Source organism: Lactuca saligna, chromosome 7 (assembly GCF_052625555.1).
Source record: "Lactuca saligna cultivar CGN05327 chromosome 7, ASM5262555v1, whole genome shotgun sequence".
Taxonomy (NCBI): Eukaryota; Viridiplantae; Streptophyta; class Magnoliopsida; order Asterales; family Asteraceae; genus Lactuca; species Lactuca saligna.
Window position 1 is genome coordinate 572,187 of NC_136423.1, and position 21,087 is coordinate 593,273.

The window sequence follows — 21,087 nt, forward strand, 5'->3', positions numbered from 1 at the left end:
TATGAGTGATTTGGAAGGGGTTTAGGTCTTCAAAACCCCATTTATGAGTGCTTGGGTCCAAGAGGGTTCTTGGGCCGTAAACACATGTTTATGAGGGGTTTGGGTGATTTAAACACGAATTTTCAGGTATATCAAGCTAAAAAATAAGGTAGGATAGATTACTTATGATTATGGAGCTCGAAATGGGCGTTTTTGGATCGAAAGCAACTTGTAGAGAGAGAGAGAGAGAGTAGAGAGAGAGAGAGAGAAAAAAAAAGGTGTAAATGAGGTTCACTCACCCTTATATAGGGTTTGAGTTTGTGGCTCGGTGGAAATCTACCCGATACTGACGTTGAACGGGGCTTGTGGTCGTACCCGATTGGATAGTTGTAACTCGACGGTGTCGTGAATTAGAAACTTTTTTTTTTAAAATACCGATGGATGTTCACGTGTTTCTACTGCATTTTGAGCACTCATGAATTTATAGTAAGAGTCCCAATTTAATTAACCTAATCCAAAAAGGTAAATGGAACAATTTAATGAAACAAGTGTTATTAGCGGAAAAGGGGTTTACTGTGATGGGATAAATTTCGGGTTGTTACATAAGTTGTAATTTTTTTTAGATTGTACCTATAAACTAACAATAATTTAACACTTATTGCAAAACTAAATCCTTTTGGTAGAAAGTAAGCTTAAAACCATTTTGGAGTGTAGAAACATAATTGAAAAAACATTGGAACATGCACTTCAAAAATATCCAGATGATAGAGAACTATGTGGATGGTTTGAAAGGTTTGTGAACATTGAGAAAGTGTTGAACAAAAGTGTTGTCGAATCATCAAGAACCAAAGAAAATGAAAGTGAAAATGTGACAGGTGAAGAAGAAGCTACAAGAGAAAGAGAATTTGAAAAAGTGTTGAATGAAAACATTGTTGAATCATCAAGAAGAAAAGAGAATGAAAATGAGACAGATGAAGAAGAAGGTACAAGAGAAAGCGTATACAATAATCCAATCTTTGAAGATAATATGCCAAAGACACCAAATATGGAGGATGAACAAAATGATTTTCTTACCAATGAATCTCAAGGAGAAGGTAATATGAAAAACAAAAATATAAATTAAAAAAATATGTTTTTCATTAAAATGACTACTATGCAGTACATGTTACAGGAACAACAAACAACAAAGAAGAAAAGGGAAATGAAAAAAACATACTTGAAGAAAAGGATGATCAAGGAAAAAGAAAAAAATAGTAGTTTATACAAGATCAAAGAGGACAACAACTAAAACAGAACCTTACCAATCACCTTACATGAGGCGAACAGTTGAAGTGAGAAAAAAATTAGAAGCTGTTGAGACAAGGATTTCAAAATCCATATTCTCACTGCAAAAGGATGGCAAGTAAGTGAATGGTTTTAATATAACTAGTATTTAAAGAAGTAATTAAATTTAATTATCAAGTTGTGAACAGTATGTAAATATTATAAAAACTAAATTTTTTTGTTTAACTATTTTTATTTTGTTTTTGATAAAAACAAACACCAATATCACTAATTCACAACTTAACATTGACAACTTAATAATTTTATATTAATCAAACAGGGAAATAATATTTGAAACAAAGGATGGGCATAAAGTGGAAAGGATATTTTTTAAAACATTAATACCAAGTGCATGGATCTACCCAAAAGTAATCGACTGTTGGTCGATGTTCTTGAATGATGAAGAGAAGCGTAAAGCAAATACCACACCATTATGCTTCTACTTCCCAACAAGAATGCTGGTAAGAATTATTTTATTATATAAGCATATAATTTTAATATTGATTTGAAATAACTAATGATAATTCCATAAAATAACATTTCATTTTTTCATAGACCAATGAAATGTTGGATAGGGATACATCATATGATAAGAGATTGGAAAAGTTTGAAGAAAGTATGAATGAAGCCATGAAGAACTACCCACATCTGAAGGATTTAAAAAAAGTTGGAATTGTAAGAAAAAAAAATCTAATTATTAATTTTTATTATATATATATATATATATATATATATATATATATATATATATATATATATATATATATATATATATATATATTAAAGTATTAACAGTTTCAACTATACTATTAATGCAGGTGTTCTTCCCAATACTGCACAGAAAGCACTACTACATGATTTGTTTCAATTTGCGAAAATGTAGTGTACATCTGATTGACAATGAGAAAACCACAGAAGATATTGTGGATACTTATGGAATGTTGCCATATAATTTGGTGAGTATAATTAATAACTTAGCAAAAAAATCAAATGTTTTTTATTAACTTTTAATTGTGAATTTTATATCTTATTAGTGTTGCTGATAAAATTTTTGAATACAGTTCAATATGGTGGTGTTATACTTGATTGAAAAAAGAACATCCAATAGTAGACAATTTACTGAAGAAGAAAGTTGCAATTTTTAAACTGAAGTGGTGGATAGAAAACAACATGAATGACAGTGGAGTTATGTTGATGAGACATATGGAAACTTTCAAAGGACAAGGGCCAAATAACTGGGATTCTGAGATTGAAAAAGACCAAAAGCAGCAGAAAAAACAATTGACAAAGCTTCGATCAAAATATGTTACAAAGATCTTGGTGAATGATATCAACATCCACAACAATAAGATAATAGAAGAAAGTCTTAAGTTTGAAAAGCTGACAAAAGAAGAACAAAAACAAGTTGTGAATCATGCAATGGAGAACTATGAGGAAAGGTTTCAGTTGATTGGTCAAGACTAAATAATATATATCTACTCTTGTTATGTTTATAAATGTTTATCTGCTATTCAAGACTTCTATCTAGTTAAACAAATATCGTGTTAATGATGTTTTTATTTTGGATAATGTTTCATACTTGGTTAACATGTTGGAGTTAAATTTTATTATCTAAAAAATATGAATTTCTAGTTAATTGTTGATGTTTACAATTGTGAATATTTAAATTAAAACAAAAGGACTAAAGTATTAAGTTGTGAATTAAAAATTTGAAATTTTAATATGATAAATAGTTTTTTAACTGTAAATATGATGTTGTAACTGTTATTATTTTGTTTAGTTATGTAGTTGTTTTTACATGTAAATTTCTGAAATAGAGTTATTATTTGTTAATTTACTTTTTATTTCCAATTAAACTATGAATTTTCCTTTTTTTCTGTTTTTTATTTATAATATTTGTATTTTTTGTTGATAAATGTTTTTTAAGTATAATTACAATCTTCTAACTGTTATTAAACTGTGAATGTATTTGGTTATGTATAATATAAACGTAATTATACTATGAATTTTCAATTGCTTTTGTTCATATATTATAATATGTGTCTTCTAATATGATAAATAGTTTTTTAAATGTAAATATGGTGTGGCAAATGTTATTATAATGTGAGTTTGTTTATTTATGTACTTGTTTTCACATGTAAATGTCTGAAAGAGTTTTTATTTGTTAATTTTATTTATTATTTCCAATTAAACTGTGAATCTCATTTTTTTGTTTTTTATTTATAATATTTGTAAATATGATGTTGTAACTATTATTATAATCTGATTTTGTTTATTTATGTACTTGTTTTCACATGTAAATGTCTGAAATAGAGTTTTTATTTGTTAATTTTATTTTTTATTTCCAATTAAATAGTGAATTCTCCTTTTTTTTTATATAATGTATTTATATAATATTAATAATCATAGATATTAGTAATATCAAACTTAACAATGATTATTAACTAAAAATCATTATATGTAAACAAATAAAACTATGAGTACAAAACAAATACTATTCAATTCAAAAAGATAAAAATGTTATATAATATATATAAAGAAACCATTATCAAGTAAAAACTAAAAACTAAAAGATAAAAATCTTCAAAATCTCTCAAATAGATCATGCATCCATATTTTTGCCATCTTTACACATTTCTTTTTCTTTTGATTCTCTTTCCAAACGCTCACATGACCTACTGTTGTGACCAATAACATATTGTTTGCACCTGGAACAAAACCTTTTTTGTTTAACTGATTAGTAATGGCTTTTTCTCTAGCTCCTTTCAACCTCTTACCTGTACCACATCCTTTATTACTTATGTCATCTGAAGGATTCCCAATATCAGAAATAGATGGCTTCTTCACTCCATAGGATGACTCAACAAACTCATAAATATCTTTTCTTTTCAACAATGAATTTGAAGAGATTGACGTAGAACAAACACCATCAAATTTCAACTTTGCTTCTTTAATAAGCTCAAAAAACTCCTTAAGCTCATCCGCATATTTACTCAAACTAGACACACTTTCTTCCACAAAACTCAAAACCTGACGAGAAAGAGGATCATATAACAATGATGATGGTGATGAGGTCTCATCATTTGAACATTGCTTCATTAGAACCTCAGATGGAATAACACCTTTGCACCAACGCCTAAGAATGTACTTTGAAGGAATCTTGTTTATTTGGTAAGTCCTAAAAATGCAAAATATATGCCTGCATAATATACCATTTTGAACGAACAATGAACAAGAGCATTCAAAACTTGATTCCTTCTTGTCATAAACAACCTGTACAAAATAAAAAGAAACAAAAATATTAATAATTCAGAACTTAAGATGTCAATTATATATATATATATATATATATATATATATATATATATATATATATATATATATATATATATATACACGTAATTTACATATAAGTCTACTCCAACAGTTGTTAATGAAGAAGATTCAGAAAGTGAATGTAATGTTCCAAAAAAGACTTATTTTTTCAAGGTAAATTATGTATATATATATATATATATATATATATATATATATATATATATATATATATATATATATATATATATATTAACATCTTAAGTTCTGAATTATTAATATTTTTGTTTCTTTTTATTTTGTACAGGTTGTTTATGACAAGAAGGAATCAAGTTTTGAATGCTCTTGTTCATTGTTCGTTCAGAATGGTATATTATGCAGGCATATATTTTGCATTTTTAGGACTTACCAAATAAACAAGATTCCTTCAAAGTACATTCTTAGGCGTTGGTGCAAAGGTGTTATTCCATCTGAGGTTCTAATGAAGCAATGTTCAAATTATATATATGCCTGCATAATATACCATTCTGAACGAACAATGAACAAGAGCATTCAAAACTTGATTCCTTCTTGTCATAAACAACCTGTACAAAATAAAAAGAAACAAAAATATTAATAATTCAGAACTTAAGATGTTAATTATATATATATATATATATATATATATATATATATATATATATATAATAATTTACATATAATATCTTTATATTGCATAACAACAAATCTATCATAAAATTCTTCATTCGTAACACTATATTGTGAACATGAAAATAGAGATTGTTCAATGTCTTTCTTCACTTTTATGAAGACTTCATTAGTATAAATATCAGCAGCATGTTCCATGATTTTTAGTGAAATTTTACTTTTAATCTTAGAAATATTACTAAGATGGTCTAAGTAACATTGATTATGTCTTTGCCTGTCCATAGTTGAATCAAAAGAAGTGAAGAACTTAACTAATGAATTACCCCAGTGAGAAATTTTGTTGAATGCAGAATTCATGCTTTCTGACCTAGAAGTGGTCCTCATTAAATCAGACAATGACTTGTCTCTAAAATATGTTGGAATCCAACTTTCTCTCATATGAAACATTTTTGAAAACCATGAAATCTCTTGAAGCTTATAATCTTCAATAAAACTTCTCCATCTAATATCAAACTCAGAAGCATCTGTCATAGAATTCCAAATCAGCTTATTGAAACGTTTCTTGAATTTCATATCATCAGCAAGTTCAGCACATACGTAAAGAAAAAATTCACAACTTAATAACACATAATAAATAACATAATCAAAAGTGAGGTAAAAATAATATAATCTAACAAAATTCAAATCATAGACAAAAAACATAAAAATTCACAAGAAATAAATGTTCTAAAAATTTAAATTATATACCTTGGAAGGAAACTTTTGGGTTATATGCCACATACATAACCTGTGACGTGAATCAGGCAATATTCTCTCAATTGCAATTTTCATTGCAACATCTTCATCAGTGAGAACTACAGTCGGCTGTTTACCAAAAGTCTTCAAAAAAAAAAAAAAATTAAGCAGCCAAACATAAGATTTTGTAGTTTTACTACTCAAAAGACCAATTGTAAAAGTAACACTCTTTCTATGGTTATCAATTCCTGTGAAACGAACAAATACCATACGATATCTAAAAAATAAATATATAAAAAAAGTTAGTATAAAAACAAAAAAACAAAATAATATAATAAAACAAAATATAAAAAAACTTACTTGTTCGTCCGAAAAGTAGCATCAAAAGAAACAACATCACCAAATTCTCTATAGTTCGCCTTTGCAGCTTCATCAGCCCAAAAAAGTGAAACTAACTTTCCTTTCTCACATATAAACTAAAATGTAAGAGTAGGATTGTCTTTCATTCTATCCAAATTGCATCATCCTTTTCAATAAAACAATTCACTTTTCTAGACTGATTCTTGTAGTCAACAACAGTGCTCCAACATTGTTTGCCGCTTTTAGCTCTTGCATTATTTTGTATGCTTTCATTGGATCAAATTTTACCCTTACCATATTTTTAATGAATTCTTGAGCAGTGTTGTCCAATTGCCTATTAGACCTCAATAAATACCTATAATCTTTTGCAACCAAATCATGATTATGTCTTTCTTCAAATTTGTGTAGCTCAAAAACATCTGAATTTCCTACTCTTCTAAATTTTGCAAAAGCTGGACATCCTTTCCTTTTAATATTCGAATTTCTATGAGGTTTATTATTTTTAGAATCAGTTGTGTCCACATACACACTTTGAGGAAATCCCTCTCTATTGCACAACATTGATCGATGAGTAAGAACACGTGACTTAGTGTTTATCTTTGTAAAACCTTTTCTTACATCAAAACCAGCTTTAGCAGCGTAGGCCCTATACATATCCATTGCATCTTCAATACTCAGATATTTGCTAAACAACTTTGGTTTAACATCATCAACATCCTCAAAAATCCATATTTTATGAGTTCCAGCAGGAGAGAAAAATTCAGAAAAACTATCTTGACCTAATAAGAAAAATAAAAACATATATCAACTTAAAAGACACATATTGTAATATATGCACAAAAACAATTAAAAATTCACAGTATAATTACATTTATATTATACATAACCAAATACATTCACAGGTTAATAACAGTTAGAAGATTGTAATTATAAATACAAATATTATAAATAAAAAACAAAAAAAAGGAGAATTCACAGTTTAATTGGAAATAATAAATAAAATTAACAAATAAAAACTCTATTTCAGACATTTACATATGAAAACAAGTACATAACTAAACTCTATTTCACAGTATATGTAAAAATACAAATATTATAAATAAAAAACAACTGAAATTTCACAGAAGGAAATCAATTCACATCTTAATAACGGGTAGAACATCATATTCAACTACCTAAGTACTTTTTTAATGTATAAGAATTAAAAACGGATTAAATTAGTAACAAACAGAAGGAAACGAGATACCTGCTTCTGATTCACCTTCCGTTGCAATATCGTAATCAGATTGAGCTAAAGATTGAACATTCAATTCATCTGTTCCTGATACGCTTTGAACAGACATCGGATCCAACTTAGAAGACGAGATACCTGCTTCTGATTCACCTTCCGTTGCAATATCGTAATCAGATTGAGTTAAAGATTGAACGTTCAATTCATCTGTTCCTGATATGCTTTGAACAGACATCGGATCCAACTTAGAAGACGAGATACCTGCTTCTGATTCACCTTCCATTGCAATATCGTAATCAGATTGAGCTAAAGATTGAACATTCAATTCATCTGTTCCTGATACGCTTTGAACAGACATCGGATCCAACTTAGAAGACGATGATTCTTCAGGTAACGATTCCATACAAACTCGTTATATATATGAAAATCGAACAGAATCAATTGATTCTATATAAATTGACGGTCACGAAATATGAATAACCAATAATGTTTGAAGAATTTGAACGAAAGAATCTTGACGTAGTGTGGAAAATATTTGCTTTTTGCTTGATTTTGTTAATTACGGAAATACCCTTACAGACAAGATAATGAAAATTTTAAAATTGACAAAAATAACATATTTAGTTAATATAATAAAAAACCTAATATTGCCTTATAGATAAAATGTTCTTATGGTTGTTAATTATAAGCTAAAATTAATTGGTTCTTAGGTTGTTAATCTTTTTTGGTTTCCATTTGAATCATTCCATATATATATATATATATATATATATATATATATATATATATATATATATATATATATATACCTTTGAGTGTATATAAGCTTAGGTACCCAAACCTACCATAATACGTCATTTTGTTTGATATATTCATTATAATGTTCTTAAACTTCAACCCTTAACTTGAGCTACTTTCAAGCTTTTCAAAATTTCACTATTATCTTCTTGTTACACCACATCTTTTTGTCGAACACCTACTAGGTTATATATATGATAGTTGAAAATGAAAACAATGTAAGAGGCAGATGAATGTGAAGTTTATAATTTTTTTTGGAAATAAATGAAGTTAGAAGTTTAATTAAAAGAACATTTGATAATTACAATATATATATATATATATATATATATATATATATATATATATATATATATATATATATATATATATATATATATATATATATAAAGTCAACGCTCATTATAAAAAAAAATTAAAAAATAACACTTTGACAACAGAAAACATAATCAACAATGAACAAATTTTAAGAACAGCATGTTCAAATTAAAAATATAATAATGAAAACGAAAAATAAATAGAAAATAAAAGTTTTATCTTTTACGACATTTAAGTATACAAAATTAAAACACCATGTCAATTATTGAAGATACATGATGAAGAAAGCATTATTAATACATATTCCATAAAAAAGTTGACTTGCTCGAATAATTAATAATAAAATATAAAGTCCAACACCAAGTGGATTTAAAGAACAAAGCATGTTACAAAACTGAAATTTTAAATACGACTTTTTTGAGTATTTCAAATTCATTATATTCATGAAAATTTGATGGATAATATTAAATTTGTACGCACATTATTCTTAATCTATAGTTAATAAGAAAACATTGTAGATTTTTTCATTATATAAAACCATGTAAAAACCTATAATAAGAATATCCATGAACAATTGTCGTTCTTTCGGAACTTAAGCATCTAATTATAATCACTCAATAATTATCATACATAATCTAAGTATACCCTAATAACAACCATCCAGAAAATAATCTCTAATTCCTATTCTAATTACAAGTAACCATTAACACTACTAAAAAAAAAGAGCATTACCGACGGCCAAAACCATCGATAATACCCTTTACCAACGGAATTGTAACAAACCAAAATCCGTCAGTATATTCTTGTTACTAATTGTTTGTAACGGATTTCCGACTACTACTACTAATTTTTAGCAACGGAATTTTCCGTCGGTAATTAGTAACGAATCACCGACAAATATTTTTTGCAACGGATTACTGACGGAATAATTCACTAACAGACTACCAACAAAATCTTGTAATAACTCACTAACGGATTACAGACGGATTTTTGTGACAGATTAGTGACAAATTTTGTTATTATAAATTAATAAAAATATTAAAAATAATTACATATTCAACACAGAAAAATCTTAAACATACATCAAATTTATATTTTAAAACCAACAATATATAAACATGAAAAATTCAATTTGCGACATACATTAAATCCATATTCAACATTTAATGAATAATACTAAAAAATAGCATCAAAAGTTTCATCAAAAGGAGTTAGAAAGTATTCTTATTGATTAGCTCGTTGATTCCACACCTATCATTGAGAGAAAAAATCTCATTATGTACTAACTTTTTATAGATTTCCCCTTCCATTTCTCAAGCTTGCCATTATTTTCTCAATATAGTTTTCAAACATGTTAGACAACATTTATTCAATAAAAAAAATAAGACCTTACTTTTGCATATGATCATGAAGCTATAATCTCTCCAACTCCTAATAAAACTTGCATAATAAGAACAAGAATGATAATAGATTATTCTAAGCACTTTATAAGTCATTAGTCAAGAAATAAAAATAAATGTATTAATTGTTAAATGGGTAGTAATAACTAGTGAATAAGAGCTTCAAGTAGAATCCACATTATTTATAACAAACATGTTACCCAAATATTACAAATATGAAAATCAAGAACCTTATCATTTTATATAAAGATTACAGCCATGAAGTTTTAGTTGAATAATTAGAGTTTAATTATGGTTTTGGATTTACAATAAATTTGCAATCCACATTTCTCAACTATTTTATAACAGATGGATTTACAGTGGGAAACACCTGCATAACCACCACCACAAATAAACTCCTTAACAATTTTGAAATATATTTTTACAAATTTGTCACACCCCCAAACCAAGGATGGCGGAAACGTCCGGGGGTGGAGGACTTCATGTATAGTATCATAACCACAATTTCAATAGTAATTTAAGCAAACACAACTAACATATATATAATTGAAAAAGTTACATCACTTGTATGAATTACATGTTTCAAAATCAATTACAATAAGTTGACAAAATATGAAAAGTTTGACGCCTTAACGTCCCATCCTCAAAAGCACTTGATAACCTGATTAGTGTTTTCCTGTGAATACAAGTTGTTTGAATAGTGTCAACACAAAGGTTGGTGAGTTCATAAGCTTTTATTAATAAACTTAGTAGAAGTCTTTCACATGTAAATGTCGCGTTTGTTTCATAAAAATCCGATATTTTCCTTGAAATCCGAAAAATGTAGCCTTATAACCAAAGACTAGAATGTATGAGAAATCATCGTTTCTTAGTAGAAATGTTGTGAGTTTAAAATGATATGGAAAGTAAATTTCTTTTATCAACCTAAAACCTACTTCGGTTTTATGAAACCCCGTAAACTTTATGAATTGTTATCTCCCTAAGTGAGTCGCTATAATCATACTGTGACTATGTGAACCTGCCACAACGTTTCTCAGGCGTCGCGAAAATGAAATGACATTTGTCACCCGTAGACCTGCAGGTCCCACTGTAGCTAGCAGCAAGGTGTGGGGTGTCAAACCCAATATATATCTATATACAAGTATCACGTTCTCCCTCAAGGAGATTCTGATTATAACTACCAGGAATTATATCCCGCACTCGGACGTACGGGGAGAGAGAGAGTCTCACAACATAGGTTAACAAGTTTACGTGAAATGTGTGTGAATATAAATCTTTCTTGTATGAATGTACCCTCTTTGTACGAGTGCGTTGAGTGATGTATCATAAACTATACCTATTATAGTTTATCTAAAATGTATGTAATATGTATGAATTCTTTTATGGAAATGTATTAGTGTTATGAATTTATCAAACTATACTTTTTATAGTTAAATAATACGTGTTCTAAATGAATGAATAATATTTAATATGAATGACTTAGTTTCAGTTCATAATGATAAACTAACAAGGAAACACATTCAAATATTAGAACTTATGATTATACACTTTGCTCAACATAATACAAAGTGTTATGATATTTACATGCTGTTGGCTAACTTTAGCCATTCTGCCCTGTTTTTGGAAAAATCATAGAAAAATCATACGAAGTCGAAAACTAGATCCGTAAATTCTGAGAGTTCACAAAATGTGTCTAGTTTACTCATAATTTATATCACGATTTTTAATGACCTCCAACTTGGGTGAAAAAGTCCAAAATCACAAACTGGTCCGGATTGTTGTTCGAAATGATAGGCAGTTTTGTAAAAATCACCATAAATTGTAGAAAAATCGTATGGAGATGTGCAAGTAGCCATTTTAAAGCTAAAAACTTGAACTATTTGCACCTTGTACAGTTTTGAAAACAAAAATGTTTAAGATGCCCAAAACAGTCCGTGAATGGAGTTGAACCTTTCTGATGAAGGCAGTTAGAAAAATTTAGTTATGTTCTTACTGATTTTAACTTGTACTCCCCCCCTGAAAACTTGAGAAAACATGAAAGTGTAGGGGTATGAACTCACCTTAAGTGATTTCAGTAGATGATTGTTGAAAAATGGAAGTGTTTAATTCAAGAACACTTGGAGATGCCTTGAAGGTTTTCGAGAATCTAACATTATAGTTAGGGAGTTTGTGTAAGCAATCAAAGACTTGAGTAGAATGAAGTGAAATAATAATAGGGAGGATGAATTTTTACTTACTAAGTGTGGAAGAACACTTGAAATCAGCCTTGGATCTCGAAAATTTGTGTAGAAGAGTTTGAGAGAAAAGTGGTGTTTGTTACTTAGTGGAATGAGAGAAATGAGAGAAAATGAGGAGTGTGGTTGTTTGTTCCAGCTCAAAAACGTGGGAGTGAGTGAAATTTGAGTGTAAGGGAACATTGAAGTGACATAGGTAAGGTGGGGAGGTATGGCTGGTCATAGAGTGGGTGTGGGGTGGTTGCTTGTGTCATAAGTTAAGGCAAAGTCAACACTCCACCTTAAATAAATCCCCCATTAGATCTTTATTATTTAAATAATGATTTTCATAAAAATAAGTTTAAATTATGAATATTTAGAGTTTATTATATTAAAATATAATTTCTGGAGAAAATCCCGCTTTAAAATCATGAAAAACGGGCTTAAAATGTTAAAAATATAAAAAATGGGCTAAAAGTGGCATTTTCCCGAAGTCTGGCCGAGGCTCGGCCTTCTTATGCTGAACCGAGAGAGAGAGGGAGGCAGAACCGAGAGGAGAGAAGAGAAAGGAAGGAACCGAGAGGGGGAAAGAGAGAATAGAGGCGCGAAGAGACAGAAGGGGCGGAGTAGCGAACAGGGACCGAGAGGAGCAGAGCGTGAAGCGACAGAGGCAGAGGCTCGGTCTCTGGTCTCTTAGCCACCAGAGGCTCGGTCTCGGGTCTCTTAGCCACCAGAGGCTCGATCTCGGGTCTCTTAGCCACCAGAGGCTCGGTCTCGGGTCTCTTAGCCACCAGAGGCTCGGTCTCGGGTCTCTTAGCCACCAGAGGCTCGGTCTCGGGTCTCTTAGCCACTAGAGGCTCAGTCTCGGGTCTCTTAGCCACCAGAGGCTCGGTCTCGGGTCTCTTAGCCACCAGAGGCTCGGTCTCGGGTCTCTTAGCCACTAGAGGCTCGGTCTCTGGTCCTAAGAGGCCTCTCACTCCGGTTTCGGTTCCTAAAGCCTATTTTTCTCGTTTTCGCCCCGTTTTAAGCTGTTTTTGACCCGGTTAAGGGCCGGAATGACCCGAGTGATTCTAAAAAGTTACGGGAACTATTTGGGGGAGATTTGGGAGAGATTTCACATACTTGGAGAGATTTGGGAGAGATTTGACATTCTTGGACAGATTTTTCATACGAAGAGATATTTGAGAGAGATTTCACATACTTGGAGAGATTTGGGAGAGATTTGACATTCTTGGAGAGATTTCTCATACAGAGAGATAGTTGAGAGAGATTTCACATACTTGGAGAGATTTGGGAGAGATTTGACATTCTTGGAGAGATTTTTCATACGAAGAGATATTTGAGAGAGATTTCACATACTTGGAGAGATTTGGGAGAGATTTGACATTCTTGGAGAGATTTCTCATACAGAGAGATAGTTGAGAGAGATTTCACATACTTGGAGAGATTTGGGAGAGATTTGACATTCTTGGAGAGATTTTTCATACGAAGAGATATTTGAGAGAGATTTCAAGTGTGGCATTTGTGAGTGTTTGGCTCCGTAATGCGAGTCTCTTGAGCCCCGTTAAGTCATGATTAAGGATCCCACACACTCCTAATGAGTATGCAACATGGTTTTTATCAGTTTAGTTCATTGATTAGTACTAGGGCTTAGGAAATTTTTAACACAAGACTTTTCTCAAGTGATGTTTTCCCATTAATATAGCAAGTTATACAGTATGAATATAACACAAACCCTAATACACAAGGTTTAATAGAGTTGACCGGCTTGACTTGATGACTTGACTTGACTCAAGATTGACGATTGTCACATCATCCCCCCGTTAGAGGGAATTTCGTCCCAAAATTTAAATTCGGCTGGGACTTCAAGGGTTTGGGAAAAGTTGTGGATACTTTTGCTTCATTTGATCTTCACGTTCCCAGGTAAACTCAGGCCCTCGTTTCGCGTTCTAACGAACCTTCACTATGGGAATACGACTTTGTTTTGTTCTCTTGATCTCTCGATCCATGATCTCGACAGGTTCCTCCACAAAGTGGAGATTTTCATTAACTTCGATTTCTTCGAGTGGTATTACGAGTGTCTCGTCAGACAGACACTTCTTTAAGTTGAACACGTGGAAGGTAGGGTGCACATTACTAAGTTCTTGTGGTAGTCGGAGTTTGTACGCCACAGGACCAATCCTAGCAAGGATTTCGAACGGACCGATGTACCTTGGGTTTAGTTTCCCCCGTTTACCGAAATGTATCATCCCCTTCCAGGGGGAAACTTTTAGTAGTACCCGGTCTCCGACCTGGAATTCTAAAGGTTTGCGTCGCTTATTCGCGTAACTCTTTTGTCGATCACGAGACGCTTTTAGTCTTTCCCGAATTTGAATGATCTTTTCTGTGGTTTCCCTTATGATTTCAGGCCCAGTAAGGTGCTATCAGGGACTTGCCCTCTGGCTAGCTGAGTATCTCCAACTTCGGCCCAACACAGTGGTGATCTACACTTGCGACCGTAGAGAGCTTCAAATGGAGCGACTCCAATGCTAGTGTGATAACTGTTATTATAAGAGAATTCGATAAGCGGTAGATGGGTATCCCATGCCTTACCAAAATCTATCACACAGGCTCTCAGCATGTCTTCCAACGACTGGATGGTTCTCTCGCTTTGTCCGTCCGTTTGTGGATGGTAGGCCGTACTCATGTCTAGCCTGGTTCCCAGAGACTTCTGTAGGGACTGCCAGAAACGCGAGGTGAATCTACTATCTCGATCCGAGATAATGGATGTTGGTACACCATGTAGTCGCACGATCTCTTTAATGTACGTCCTGGTCAACTTTTCCATCTTGTCTGTTTCCTTTATTGGCAGGAAGTGCGCGGACTTGGTCAATCTGTCCACAACCACCCATATGGTATCCATCCCACCTAATATCTTAGGCAGTTTGGTTACGAAGTCCATGGTTATTCGCTCCCACTTCCACTCGGGTATATCCGGTTGTTGAAGCAGTCCTGATGGCTTCTGAGATTCCACCTTGACCTTGGCGCAAGTGAGGCACTCGCTCACATAAGTAGCAATTTCAGCCTTCATGTTTGGCCACCAGTATAACCTTTTGAGGTCTAGATACATCTTATCTGACCCCGGGTGAATGGAGTATCGAGTCTTGTGGGCCTCGTTCATTACAACGTCTCGGTACCCACCGAACTTCGGTGTCCAGATTTGATTCATGAGATAACGAGTTCCATCCCCTTTGACTTCCAAGTTCTTATCCATCCCCCTTAGTGCTTCGCTTGCCACGTTTTCTGGTTTCAGGGCTTCTAATTGGGCGTCCTTGATCTGGGTGGCCAGTTGGGAGTGGATGGTCATGGCTAGGGATTTTACTCGGCGACCCGAGTATTCCTTCCTGCTTAAGGCATCGGCTACTACATTAGCCTTGCCCGAGTGGTAGCGAATTTCACATTCGTAGTCATTCAGTAATTCCACCCATCTTCTTTGGCGCATGTTAAGTTCTTTTTGATTGAGAATGTGCTGAAGACTTTTGTGATCAGTGAAGATGGTGCACTTGGTGCCGTAGAGGTAGTGCCTCCAGATCTTCAGGGCGAACACCACCGCTCCCAGTTCAAGGTCGTGGGTTGTGCAATTAACTTCATGTGTCTTCAGTTGCCTTGATGCATAAGCGATGACTCTTCCCCTTTGCATGAGCACACAGCCGAGGCCTTGATTTGAAGCATCGCAATACACTACAAAATCATCAGTTCCTTCTGGAAGAGACAAGACTGGTGCGCTGCATAGGGCTTGCTTTAGTGTCTGGAAGGCGGCTTCTTGTTTATCTTCCCATTCGAACACTACACCTTTTTGAGTCAAGGTGGTGAGAGGCTTAGCGATCTTGGAGAAGTTTTGTATGAATCTTCGATAGTAGCCTGCGAGTCCCAAAAACTGTCGGATTTCTGTTGGCGTTATAGGTGTTGACCAATTTTCGATTGCTTTGATCTTCGAGGGGTCCACATGTATTCCTTCCTTGCTTACTACGTGGCCAAGGAATCCTACTTCTCGGAGCCAAAATTCACACTTTGAGAATTTAGCGTAAAGCTTCTCGGTCCTTAAAACCTCCAGAACTAGTCGTAGGTGTTGTCTGTGTTCTTCTTCGCTCCTCGAATAGACCAAGATATCATCGATGAATACGATGACGAATTTATCCAAGAAGGGTCGACACACTCGATTCATCAAATCCATGAACACCGCAGGCGCGTTAGTTAGCCCGAATGGCATCACTACAAACTCATAGTGCCCATAGCGAGTTCTGAATGCCGTCTTGGGGATATCCTCTTCTTGAACTCGCAGTTGATGATAGCCCGACCTCAGGTCGATTTTTGAAAAGTAGCTGGCTCCTTGGAGCTGGTCGAAGAGGTCATCGATTCGGGGTAGGGGATAACGGTTCTTGATAGTGAGTTTGTTTAGTTCTCGATAGTCTATGCACATGCGAAAAGTGATGGGTTTTATACAAACAATCCTATGTGTGCATGCAACCCTAGTATTGGATCTATGTTTTCACTATTAGTTATACAACTTTATGAACACAAAAAGAAACCTGGCATGCTACTATAATTTTCGAAATTCATATATAAAGCTAGAATACATACCTTTTGTTGTTATATAGCAATAACAACTAGTTCCTTGAATTTCCTTAGCTCTTGAAAGCAAGCACCACAAATGTAGTACCTCTAATGGAGTCACAAACACCATATGCAACTTGGATGAAGAGTAGAAGAAAAGGAGGCACCAAAAACGGCTGGAAACCCTAATGGAAGTGTTGTCCACGTTTTTGGGGCTTAAGGGTCCCTTTTATACATGTAGGATATTAGGGTTTACAACTAGGAAACCCTAATCTGACTGCTTAGGCCCTAAGCAGCCCATGGACTCCTTAAACATATCCCTTGGACGATTTCTAATGGCTTCCCATAGAATTCGTTCAACCTATATATTATTAGGTGATCCATAGCCCAATTATAATTATCTTATAATTACAACTTCAGTCCCCTAAGTTTAATTAATCTCTTTTAGCCACAAAATTAATTCTTAATTAATTCTTGACCAATATTAATTAAACAATATGATTTCTCCTTTAATATATTATTCTCATAATATATTAATAAATCATATTTAAACCTTTCTCTTCTTAAATCATCCTACATATTGCTATGGTGAAGGCAACCCAAAAGGACCATGCTCATAATCGGGTCAAGTACATACCAAAACAGTTATGGACTTAGACACTAATCCAACAAAAAGACCCATCCTTCTTCTTTACAAATAAGACTGGTGCTCCCCAGGGCGAGAAGCTTGGCCTGATGAATCCTTTGTTCAATAGTTCATTCAACTGGCTGGATAGTTCTTGCATTTCTGCCGGTGCTAAGCGATATGGAGCCCTGGCGACGGGGTAGCTCCTGGTATTAAGTCTATCCGAAATTCGACTTGTCGTGCGAGTGGTACACCAGGCAGATCGTCTGGGAAAACATCTGGGAAGTTGCATACTTCTGGAATTTCTTTGATGTCCTTCACCTCCTGTTTCTTGTCTACGATGAGGGCTAAGAAAGCATGGTATTGCTTTCGGAGGTACTTTTGGGTTTTAACACAAGAGATGATTTGTAGGTTCGCACTAGGTTTATTGCCATAAACGGTGAGAACGTTGCCATTCGGCAGATTGAGGCGGACGGCCCTTTCGTAACATAGAATGTCGGCACGATGAAGGCTTAACCAATCCATACCAATGATTATATCGAAGTTTTTTTATGGTGACCGGCATAAGGTCAATTTTGAACAAATGGTTGTCTAGAGTGAGAGTACACCCTATGTAAATATCATTAGCGCGCTCAACCTTTCCATTTGCCATTCTCAAGATATCGTATAGACAAAAGACATGAATTTCAATCATTCTCTCTATACTATTTCCCGACTTCCGATTCATGACGACTGATAACAGACTACAATTGAACACATCAACTTAGTCTTGGCTTGGCCAAGCGCTTAGGTGTCATCACTAAATCATCGAGAGGCCCACATATATCGCTTTTATCCCACTTTGGGTAAAAGGAATGGATAAACTTCGACTCAAATGCTCGCTTGCATTTACTGATCGAATCACACACAACAATAAGTTTTATAACACCAAGTTACTGGTGCGTTTACTTATTATCAATGTGTAACTGACCAACAAATAACAACTCACACGTCTCGGTTTCAAGAATATACAATATTATCGTCTCACTAATCACTCGTGATAAAACCGTGAAGTGATCCAAGTGAGCGTGGGTTTAATCCAATACTTTAATCTTATCAAAGCACTCACGAACTCTGCAGTAAACTTGTGCCATGTCTAAACACTTCAGACAATCTACAGACAGATTCATGACAGTCTTTATTCATACCTACTCCCAACGTATGACCAACTGTGGATGTTTGAATAACCTAGTTATTCTGGAAGTCAAAACATGCAAATTGAAACATGACAACAATACTTAATCCTATATGGCCTCAAACTTGTGAGAGTAAATAAAACCCTTCTATTTATCCACCATATTGATTACTCATTATTTATCATTTAATGTTTCGGATAATCAACTCATTAATTATACCAACAATTGTCCCATGCTCTAAACATGCACACTTTGTTTCCTATGGTCCATGCTTTGCGAAATAGATCACCTGAAAACTTTTCCAATGATGCTCATTTCACAATTCCTTAATCCTAATTATTAGTGTAAGAACACAAGGTTCTTGCCACTACTAGAATATGCTAGATTCTAACATTTTATGCAACGATCCCTTTGCAAAATCATAGCACAAAAGTCACCAAGACGTAGCTAATGAAATTACAAAGTACTTTCTTAGAAATTGTTACAAGACAATTCCATAGATGTGAAGTCTCACATTCAAAGTACATTCCTTTGAACATCCTTCTTGCATAAAAGTTTCTAATCTAGGCATAGACTCTCAATATCCAACTCCCAATATGGAAACATTTCCACATTTGCCATATGACAACTTATTCTTAATAGAATCTTATCTATTCATAATAATGTTGATATGGTCCATCCAATACCATACTTCCAACTACTTACAAGCGATCAATCCTCAGCGAACTTTGGATCGTCCTTTGATAGTTGTTAAATTCTTTCAGTCAAAACCAATTCTATTCCTTTTTCCCTCTTAATGCGCTAGACATTTGGAAAATTTTAGAATGGTAAAATACTATAGCATTTACAATCGATCCTATACCCGAAGCGTATGGGACACGATGCATAATGTCTTACATAAAGATATGATACTTTACCAATCTTTTGCCATAATATTTTATGTGTCATGTTCTCACAATTCGAACTATGAAGAGGGATGCCGTAATCATAATCGAATTTTAAGAACACACAATGTATCCTTTGACTGAAAATATTAAAATTTCTTAATCTAAGCTTTAGATTTTGAAACATAGCAAAACAACTTTTCAACCCATGCAACTTTGCAAATGGAATCTTTGTTTTTCTATAATTAATATTGCTAACTTGCAATACTCGCCATAAGCATAACACTTGTGCTCCCACTATCATGATGATTATCATATAAGCATAACATTTATGCTCCCACTAGCTTTGACATGTATTCAGAAAACAAATGAACTTCCAGAAAACAATGCCTATTGAATTTCTGAAATTCATATTTCTAATACCAGATGCTTCGATAAGCCTTTATCTAAGCTTCTTAACCTTATACACCTTTGCCTTAGATAGCTCATATGTGTGTTTAAACAATTCATTACTTATGTTACTAAGTTCCAAATGTTGAAACTAATTGCCAAATCTCACAATTCGAACTATGGAAAGGGATGCCGTAACCATAATCGAATTTGAGAATACAATTTTCTCAATTGCTATCTTCTTAAAATCTCTCTTAGTGAAAGCATTTCCTCACAGTCATTTTCATGAAGGAGGGAATCTTATGACACTTAGATTTTATGGTGTATGAGTTCCTATCCATGTGAATTTGCCAAAAACAAGGTTTGCGACAAATCCAAACTCATATGGACTGAACTTTCTTAATCTTGATTTCTTGCCCTATGGTAACACGAGTGCCCACCATGCCTTCCAAGTAGTTTAGTAACTTGTCCTTACATATCAATTTACTTTCCATCGACTAAGGCTTTAGTGTGTATTCAAATGAGAACTCATAGAACTCATATACACAATTAACTCAATTGGAATGGCACAGAAACAAAACAATATCAGCACGATAGGTTGTAAACCTCAAGTCGTGTGCTAGTGATGATCGATAAGGTTTATTCTTGATTTGTTCTTGAAACTTTTCAAGACCATTAAGACTCCCACTGACTTCTTGACATATAAGATTCTCTTGTCAAGAAACATTTCTTGACAAACAAATATTCAAGAGTTAGTGAAGCATTTATCAAGACAAAACACTTCACACAATTGGTCCTAGTTGGTCTTTGTCTTATCCAAGACAGCACAACTTACCAATTTCAAATGTGCAAGAATAAGAAAATTTTTCCAAATTCCACATTTGATGAGTGTTATAAACCTACTTAAGACTTTTCACTCAATGTCACAATCTTGACTCTAAGACTTGATATTGGAACGAAGTATGATTGACTTATTGATATATCCATTTCTACAATACTTGATACCTCTTCTTAGACATGCAAATGCACTAAGACTCACTTAGAGGATCAATTGAGATATGGTTCTTAATCATTAAGACTTATCATAAAACACAATAAAA

The 21,087-nt window shown here is 33.2% G+C and overlaps 1 protein-coding gene across 1 annotated transcript; it reads right to left on the reverse strand.

The window, feature by feature from the left end:
- Positions 1-3,885: 3,885 nt before the first annotated feature.
- On the reverse strand, positions 3,886-7,994 carry LOC145004893 (protein FAR1-RELATED SEQUENCE 5-like). The gene is made up of 8 exons (XM_078963916.1): positions 7,607-7,994; positions 6,655-7,139; positions 6,361-6,476; positions 6,226-6,277; positions 6,053-6,144; positions 5,540-5,881; positions 5,141-5,201; positions 3,886-4,575 (listed from the first exon to the last, which is right to left on the reverse strand). The coding sequence occupies exons 1-8, from the start codon at positions 7,992-7,994 to the stop codon at positions 3,886-3,888; spliced, it is 2,226 nt and encodes a 741-aa protein (XP_078820042.1).
- Between the last annotated feature and the right edge of the window lie 13,093 nt (positions 7,995-21,087).

Excerpts from the sequence above, each read along its gene's own strand:
- LOC145004893 (XM_078963916.1), bottom strand. The coding sequence starts at position 7,994 with ATGGAATCGTTACCTGAAGAATCATCGTCTTCTAAGTTGGATCCGATG. Across the intron at positions 5,202-5,539 it reads TTTGATTCAACTATGGACAG|GTTGTTTATGACAAGAAGGA; the intron begins GCAAAGACATAA and ends TATTTTGTACAG. Across the intron at positions 4,576-5,140 it reads TTCATTGTTCGTTCAGAATG|GTTGTTTATGACAAGAAGGA; the intron begins GTATATTATGCA and ends TATTTTGTACAG.